Consider the following 9,146-nt stretch of genomic DNA (forward strand, 5'->3'; position numbering starts at 1 on the left):
TTTTTGGTTTATTTTCAGTTCATTGTTTTTTTAGTAAGATAATACTTTATTTGTTAAGTTCATTTATTTTCTTACTTTTTATTTTTAATTTTATTGTTTTTAACTTTTAGGCATGGAATATTTTTTTTAAGTTATAGATGAGTAAACGCAAGTCAATTTGACAAAAATTGGAAACCATTCTTTTCTTTTCCTGAGATGTTTTATATGACATTTACTATTTTGAGTTTGTTTAGTTTATTGTAGTTTGATTATTTAATTTTTTATGATTTAGTGAAAAATGATGGATCAATTATTAATTACCAATTCAAAAATAAAAGTACAAACTTTTGCAATTATGGACTGAAATTACGGTATTGCTATCATGATATATTAAATTAATTGAAATAGAAACTTATTCCTAAAATTTGAAATAGAAATTGAATTTAATTGACTACGGCTATAATTAATCGACTAAAAACTAGTTATAATAGTAGTTGTTTTAGTCTGTAATTGATTGATTTAATTAACTGTAACGTGTAATTAACTAATTTACTAAACTACAATGTTATTATCAATTACTATATGCTGTCAATTTGAATGATTCAAAAGGTCTCGTATGCAACCAAGTTGATTTCTTAAGGTAAGAGCATGATTAAAGTAATTCAGACTTGTTTCCTTGGTTATAAAAACAAATAAAGTATTATGATCCTAATTTAAAGCTCAAGTTAAAAAAAAAAAAAAATGGATGTACCGAAACAAACATAAATTTCATTAGAGGAATTAAGAAAGTTTTTTATAAAGGTTAATTCAAACTTTCATCTTTTCAAAACAGAACTAAAATTGGTTGAATAAAAAATAAAACAAAGTGTTAAAAGAAAAAAAAAAGTTAGAGAAAGAAATAAATACATTAAATATTGTAGAATCGAATAATTGTCAAAGAAAAAATCAAACTATTCACCTCTAGTATGTAAACAATTTGATTTGTTTAGAGGTCTTTAAAAAATATAAAAAAACGGCAAAGTATTTACACTCTATAGAATAAATCCGAAAATGGAAAAAGCCTAGAGCTCCAATCTGTAAAATACCAAAAATGCCCCGTCAACAATGTACGTAACGCGATTTGGTACACGATCGTTTAGATTTGACTAATTTGTTACACGATCGTCTAATTAATTGGGTTACGCGATCGTTTAGATTTGGAGATTTGGCTATCCCAAATCTAAACCATTTTTTTTTTCAAATTTTGGTATACAATCGTTTAGATTTGGCTACACGATCTAAACGATTTTTTTTTTTCAAAATTTGGTATACGATCGTTTAGATTTGGCTACACGATCTAGATCGTTTAGATTTGGCTAAATGATCGTTTAGATTTGGCTATTCCAAATTTAAACGATTTTTTTTCTTCAAAATTTGGTATAAACAATTTTTTTGAATATTTTTTATACACAATCTTCTTTTAGTTTTGGTTACTAATTTAAATGTCTAACCAATTTTTTCAAAATTCTTATACCATTAGATTTGGTTACCTAATCTAAACGTAAAAAAAGAAAAGAAGAAAAACGATACAACGTGCAGTGAATGAAAAAAAAGGAAGAAGAAGAAAGAGGAAGAAAGACTTGCACGCATCTAAAGAAAATGGAAAAAATAGCAGCTAAAAAAGAGGAGTACAGGAAGACGATTAAAAAATCGCAGTACGAGAAAAAGATGGAGGGCAAACCTGAAATATTTAAAAAATATCTAATTTTATGGACTTTGTTACCCGAACAATCGTTATATTTAGGAAAGTTTCCCTTTTTTTTATATATAAATATACTAAATAGTAAAAAGAAACATAAATATACTCAAAAAAAATTGCATAGATTTATGTTATATTTTGTACATAGTTTCAAATTTTTTATATATTTAAAAATAGATGAATTGTCACAGTGGTAAATTTGATAAAATATAGTAAAATTTCATATTTTATCAATAATAAACATTGATATATTGATTTGCTTCTATCAGTCATGTTAATAGACAGTAATAGAAAAGTCTATCAATACATGTCATTCATAGAATATAAAATTTTGTTATATATTATAAATATCTATATCGATAAAATACACAGATATTTAAAAATGTCCCTTAATAATATTCATAAATTAAAAAAAAATGATCTTTTCAAAAATATAAAAAAGCAGCAAAATATTTACACTCTGAACAATTTCGAAAACGAAAAAAGCCCAGAGGCTCACTGTGTAAAATAGAAAAAATGTACCGTCAACCACGCCGTTAACAATGCGCGCCTAATATATTTGCGATTGTTCAGATTTGGTTATTGATCGTTTAGATAGGAGCTTTTCAATTCCATTGTTTAATTTTGTTACACGATCGTTTAGATTTGGAAACCCAAATCTAAATGTTTTTTTTTTTAAATTTGGTACAAGATTTTTTTAATTCTTTTAGTACACGATCGTTTACTTTTTTTACACGATCGTTTACTTTTTTTACACGATCGTTTATATTTGGCTACTCCAATCTAAATGAATTTTTTTCAAGATCTTTTATACACGATCTTTTATTTTTTTTACACGATCGTTTATTTTTTTTTAACAATCGTTTACATTTGGCTACTCCAATCTAAATGATTTTTTTTTCAAGATTCTTTATACACATTAGATTTTGCTGTTTTTTTTTTTTTTTGTACACAGTCTAGTCGTTTAGATTTGGTTACCCAAATACAAATGCGTAAAAAAAAAGAAAAGAAGAAAGACGATAGAAAGAAATCGTAGCAAAAAAAAGAATAGGAAGAGTAGAAAGACGATGGAAAAAAATCGAAGCAAAAAAAAAAAGAAAAAGGAAAAGAAGAAAAACGATGGAAAGATTAAACGACGTAAATAAAGAATTGAAAAATAAAAAAGATGATGGAAAGAAATCGAAGAAAAGAAAAAGAGGAAAGAAGAAAGAAAAAATTGTAGGGGAAGAACGGAGAAGACGAAATAGAAGAGGAAGACGAATTGCGAGGAAGAAAGAAAGATAGAAGGACAAACCTGAAATATTTAAAAGACGGCTAACTTTATAGGCTTTGTTACACGAGTCGTAAATAGTTTGATGTTTTGTTAGATTTATAATAGTTTCCCTTAAAAAAAAAATGGCTAAGGATGCACTCCAATAAAAAAAAAAACGTGTTTTTCAAAACAACCCATTTTTACTATTTATTTTTTCAAAATAACACATATTATCCAATTGACCCCTAAATTTATCTAAATTGATATAAATAGTTATTAAAACATATAAAGCTTAAATAAGACACCATAAAATTTTCACTAACCAAAGCATGGCAATTTCCATCAATATATTTTAATAAAATTAGGACATAAGTACTTCAAACTTAGACTAAAGTAAATATACTTTAAATTCTGACTACCATAATAGAAAATCAACCTATTATATGTCAAAGAAATAAATTAGGGTCTTTTCAAAAATACAAAAAATAAAAGATAAAATATTTACGCTCTATAGAACAATTACAAAAACGAAAAAAGTTCAGAGGCCCACCGTGTAAAATACAAAAAATGTCCCGTCAATAACGCGGGTAATATATTTGTGATCGTTTAGTTTTGGTTATTATTTGATACGCGGTCGTTTAGATATGGCTACAATTTATACGCGATCGTTTAGATATGATTCAATATATACGCGATCGTTTAGATATGGTTCAATATATACGCGATCGTTTAGATATGACTACAACACGATCGTTTAGATATGACTACAATTTATCTTTTCAATTCTATCGTTTAATTTTGTTACACGATTGTTTAGATTTGGGGACCCAAATCTAAATGATTTTTTTTTTAAATTTGGTACACGATCGTTTAGATTTATTTACTCGTTTACTTTTTTTTACACGCTCGTTTACATTTGACTACTGCAATACAAATGATTTTTTTTTCAAGATTTTTTATACACGATCGTTTAAAAAGTTTACATTTGGTTACTCCAACCTAAATGATTTTTTTTTCAAGATTCTTTATACACAACCTTTTATTTTTTTTACACGATCGTTTACATTTTGTTATTTTGTTGTACACAGTTGTTTAGATTTAGTTACCCAAATGTAAACGTGTAAAAAAAAACAATGGAAATAAATCACAGCAAAAAAAAGAAGAGAAAAAGTAGAAAGATGATAGAAAGAAATCGAAGCAAAAAAAATGAAGAGGAAAAGAAGAAAAACGATGGAAAGATTAAACGATATAAATAAAGAAATGAAAAATAAGAAAGATGATGAAAGGAAATTGCAGAAAAGAAAAAGGATGAAATAACGGGAGAAGACGAATATTTAAAAAAGAACGATGGAATGATGGAATGGGAAGAAAAAAAAAACGAGGAAGAAAAGAAAAATGGAATGGTAAACTTGAAATATTTAAAAAATGACTAACCTTATGAGTTTTGTTACACGTACGGTTTTGTTACATTTATCTCAGTTTTCCAATAAATTATGTAAAATAAATTAATTTATAGAAACAAAGAAACATAAAACCAAAATCTCTTTTTATTTACCAAATAAAACCAAAACACTTCTTACGTTGGAAACCCAAAGCCTTATATGGAAATAAGTTCTAATTCTTTGGTTAGGTAAGAGCCAGGAAGTCTCATAAAAACAAAAAAGCTTCCGTTTTGGCTGTGAATGTGAGTTTCCAAAACTACCCCTCTACCCAAATTACTAAACTACCCTTCTTCTCTCCTCTCCCCTATTTTTTCTTCTTCCTTCCCCATTGGCCAATTCATTTCCCCACCACTGCCCTCATTTTATCCCTCACAGACGAAAATGGTTTTTGGGAGTGGTACAATAATCCTTCTTTTACTACTCTTTTCCGTTTTTGGATATTGTAAGGCGGCTGAGTGCAATTTCTTCGCCGGAAGTTGGGTTGTGGATGAGACTTACCCGCTGTACACTGCGGCGAGTTGCCCATTCGTGGAGCACGAGTTCAGCTGTGTCAAAAATGGGCGTCCCGATTTGGGTTACACAAAGTACAGGTGGCAGCCTCTCCATTGCGATTTATCCAGGTAAATCTGCACCCTTCGGTAATCGTATCATCGTTTCCCATTTTTTCTCTTTTTCTCTTTTTGACAATTTCCTTTAAAAAATAATTCCTTCGGCGAAAAATGTTTTTGTCTTTTTACTTTTTGCCTAAATTTGTTGAATTTCAAAAAAGATTTTTTTGGATTTGTTCGCCTAAATTTTATTTCAATTACATCGTTCACTTTTTATTTTTTGTTACCTTTTAAATCTTTGAAGTATATATCTCAATTAGTTTTGATTAGCATAGAGTTTTTTTTTTTTTTTTTTTTTTTTTTGTTTAAATTGTCCTTTAATTAACACATTTTAGACACATCATCACTAAAAAAAAGTTAAAGTTATCAATAAAATGGTTGATTTTTTTTTTTTGAGGATCAAATTTAATATGTTATCTTCACTAAACTAAATTGAGATCAATTTATGATATATATAAAGATTAACGTTGAAATATTTCTAGAAGATTTTTAAACAGTTGCGTATATTATGTTTTTCTACTTTATATATCGTACGTGATCGACACGTTTAGTGAAATCATTAAAGTTTTATTTCATACTTTTGACGAAAATTGTGATTTACCACTTTAATGATGTACGAAATAAAAGATATGAACGAATTTTTTCTTTAAAATATTAACTTTGAAGGACACGCTCTTGTTTTGGTTAAATGTTGATCCACCTTCCTTCACATTTATTGTATTTTAATAGCAAATATGAGATTATAATTGTCAATAAAATTATGAATTATAATTACAATTTATTTTCATAACAATAAGACATGATGTTTCCTTTAATCAATCGGGCTTTTCTATTAGCGAAAGTAAATATAATTCAAAAGGTCAAACACTCGACTATCACTGTGTTTGATTAAAAAGGAAAGAAAAAAAGCTTTACATTTAATTAGTTGGTTTTTATTTATTTGAAAAATTAATGTTGAATAAATTATTAGTCCAATGAGTTGTTATTATTTTGAAATTATGGTTTAAATTAAGAAATGAAATAATAACAAAGATTCCTTTCACGTGGGGTATGTTTTCACTTTTCGGCTTTCGCTATCTACGCGGAGGGTAAGTTTGGAAAAAGAAAATGTTTGTCTTTTGCTTTCTCTTTTACCCCTTTCCCTTTTTACATTATTCCTTATATATCCCTCCCCAGCTCATCTCCATTGTCCACAATGGATTATTATTTTATTTTCAAAAATTAAACTTAATTCTACCTCAAGCCGTTGGGTTATCTTCTCATTTCTTTAAAACCTCAATGAAATGAAGGTTTTTAGTTTTTTTTTTTTTTTTAAGGTTTTTAATTCTTTTTCTTTTTCTTTTTCTTTTGAGAGAGTTTGAATGATTTCAAAAAATGTTTTCCAAATATTTATTTATATGTTTGTACATTATTGGTGTTCCGTGGAAATAAATTTAGAGAAATTATTAAAAATAATAAAATAGAAAACATATTTATTTGTTACAGGAAACTCATTTTTGTGTTTTAGTGCTTTTTTCGATGAAGTGTAATAGTTTATTATTTTATTATTGTTTTTGAAAAAATCTAATAAAATTATCTAAATATATTATTTATATATCTAGGTTTGATGGAAAGCTTTTCTTAGAAAAATTAAGAGGGAAAAGCATACTATTTGTGGGAGACTCGCTTAGTAGAAATCAGTGGCAATCTTTGACATGCATGCTTCATTCAGCTGTACCAGATGCACCTTACACAGTAACAAGGGTTGGAGATGTTTCTACATTTACTTTCACGGTAAGTTAAATTTAAAAATGAAAGTTATGTATATTAATAATATTTAAAAGCTTATATATATGATATGATATAAATGTAGAAATTAGAAAAAAGAAAAGGAAAAAGTAACAATATGATTGTTTGTTTAGGAATATGAAGTGAAAGTGATGTTAGAGAGAAATGTGTACTTAGTAGATGTGGTAAAGGAAGATATTGGGAGAGTGTTGAAATTGGATTCCATTAATGGAGAATCAGCTAAGCTATGGGAATCAGTTGACTTTCTCATTTTCAATACTTGGCATTGGTGGAACCGCAGAGGACCTTCTCAACCGTAAGCACTTCTCTTCTTTAATTTTCTCTTTGTTTCAATTTCTCTTTCTATATATATATATATATATACACATATTATATTTATATATTTATTATCTCTACAGATGGGATTATATTGAAATAGGGAAAGAAGTGTTGAAAGACATGGATAGAATGATAGCTTTTGAGAAGGCTGTTACAACTTGGGGAAGATGGGTTGATCTAAACATTGATCCTAAAAGATCTAAAGTCTTTTTCCAAGGGATTTCTCCATCCCATTACAAGTAACTTTTCTAACCTTTTCCTTATTCTAATTTTATTTTCTTTTTCATTAATTATTAAATTTAATAAATATTGAACTTTATCCAAATTTTCTTTTTTCTTTTTTGGAAAAGAAAATCTAACACCATGCATCTATAGCATTATCAATTTAAATTATTTAGCATAATTAACCAAATAATTGATTCTTTTTCTTTAAAAAACAATAATTGAAGCTGGTGTAGTAGGTTGAACTTGACCTAACAAAACTTTTTTTTTTCCTGTTCTTTTTCTGTTAGGAAATTACCATCTTATGGTTTGAAATGTTATTTAAGCAATGTGCATTAACTAAAATAAATTTAAGAATGTTTTCGTATATAACAAAATGATCAACTTATTTATAAAAATAACAAAATAGGGATTAAAATAAAAGGTTACTCATCAAACTTAGATTAATAAGTCAAATTTAAAGTACTTAATAAATGTTGTAATTAATAGGTCTATAAATAATTAAGTTCAAAAGGTGTTCACGAATAAATTACATACAAAATTAAATTAATAAAACGTCTAACAACATCAAGAATGGACAAGTTGTCCAATAATAGAAGCACATGAACCTAGTCATAAATCTAGCATATGGAAAACATTAAAAGTTAGGCATAAGATGCCCATTTTTTAAATAATTTTGTTATCATTGGAGTACGATTCAAGAAAAACCATCCAGTTTGGTGGAATTAATCGTAAAAATGTCTAAGTTGAGATCTATTACATAATTTATAATTTATTTAAACCGATGTTAGAAAAAAGTGTATAAAAATATTTATTTTATAAAAACGATTTAAGATACACTTGAAAAGTTGTCATAACCTGAAAACTGAGATTGGTTCATGATATAAATGTTAGTGGAACTTTGTGGAGAGAACCAAGAGCAAAGAGTTGTGCGGGGCAAACAGAACCAGTGGCTGGCTCCGTCTATCCAGGCGGGTTGCCGCCGGCTGTGGATGTCATGAAGGCGGCGTTAAGCAAAGTAAAAAAACCGGTTCAACTATTGGACGTGACAGAGTTATCGTTGTTGAGAAAAGATGGACATCCCTCCAATTATGGATTAGGAGGCAGAGTTGGATTGGATTGTAGTCATTGGTGTCTTGCCGGTGTTCCTGATACTTGGAATCTGATATTTTACAACCTTATTATTTTACCATCTTAATATTTTTTTAGATTTTTTTAAAAAGTCAATTTTCCTTATTTCTTAGTGCAAGTTTACACAACACAGAATGTTTTGGATAAAGTTAGGGCCCTTTTTTTGGGTCTTAAAGGGAAATATTGCAAACATTTGGGTGGACAATGAAAGACATCATGTTTGGGTGCAACCTTGTTCAATCCTTTGTTCACTCTTTATATTAAGTACAGTTCTTCTATTTCGATTGTTGGATTCCATTAGTTTTTTTTCTTTTTTTCTTTTTACCACATGCAGGATTGGTGAACTTGAATATTTGATTTCTTAATCTAGTTTAATTAGTTAGGCTTAGATGAGCTTAGTTGTCACATTTAATTTTTACAAACTCTCGATTAATGTTTGGAGCTATTGGAAGTACATAGACAAATACGAGTATAAAGATTAAAATGGTATCAACACCTTAATACAAATTAGTGGGTTGGTTTGATTTTAGGTTAAATTACAAAATGCTCCTAAATTTTTGTAGTTTATGTCAAAAATACCTTTAAACATTCAAAAATTTAAAAATTGTCTAAAAATTTAAAAAACATTAAAGTTTTGTTTTAACAATACTTCTTTTGAAAAGATTCAT

General features: G+C 27.7%; 1 protein-coding gene across 1 annotated transcript; it reads left to right on the forward strand.

Annotated features, from left to right (window-relative positions):
• The first annotated feature begins 4,743 nt into the window (after window positions 1-4,743).
• LOC103492933 (protein trichome birefringence-like 41) lies at window positions 4,744-8,756 on the forward strand. Its single transcript, XM_008453505.3, has 5 exons — window positions 4,744-5,031; window positions 6,621-6,792; window positions 6,921-7,102; window positions 7,206-7,364; window positions 8,242-8,756. The coding sequence occupies exons 1-5, from the start codon at window positions 4,793-4,795 to the stop codon at window positions 8,543-8,545; spliced, it is 1,056 nt and encodes a 351-aa protein (XP_008451727.2). The 5' UTR covers window positions 4,744-4,792; the 3' UTR covers window positions 8,546-8,756.
• Window positions 8,757-9,146: the final 390 nt, after the last annotated feature.

Source organism: Cucumis melo, chromosome 7 (genome assembly GCF_025177605.1).
Source record: "Cucumis melo cultivar AY chromosome 7, USDA_Cmelo_AY_1.0, whole genome shotgun sequence".
In the NCBI taxonomy this organism is placed as follows: Eukaryota; Viridiplantae; Streptophyta; class Magnoliopsida; order Cucurbitales; family Cucurbitaceae; genus Cucumis; species Cucumis melo.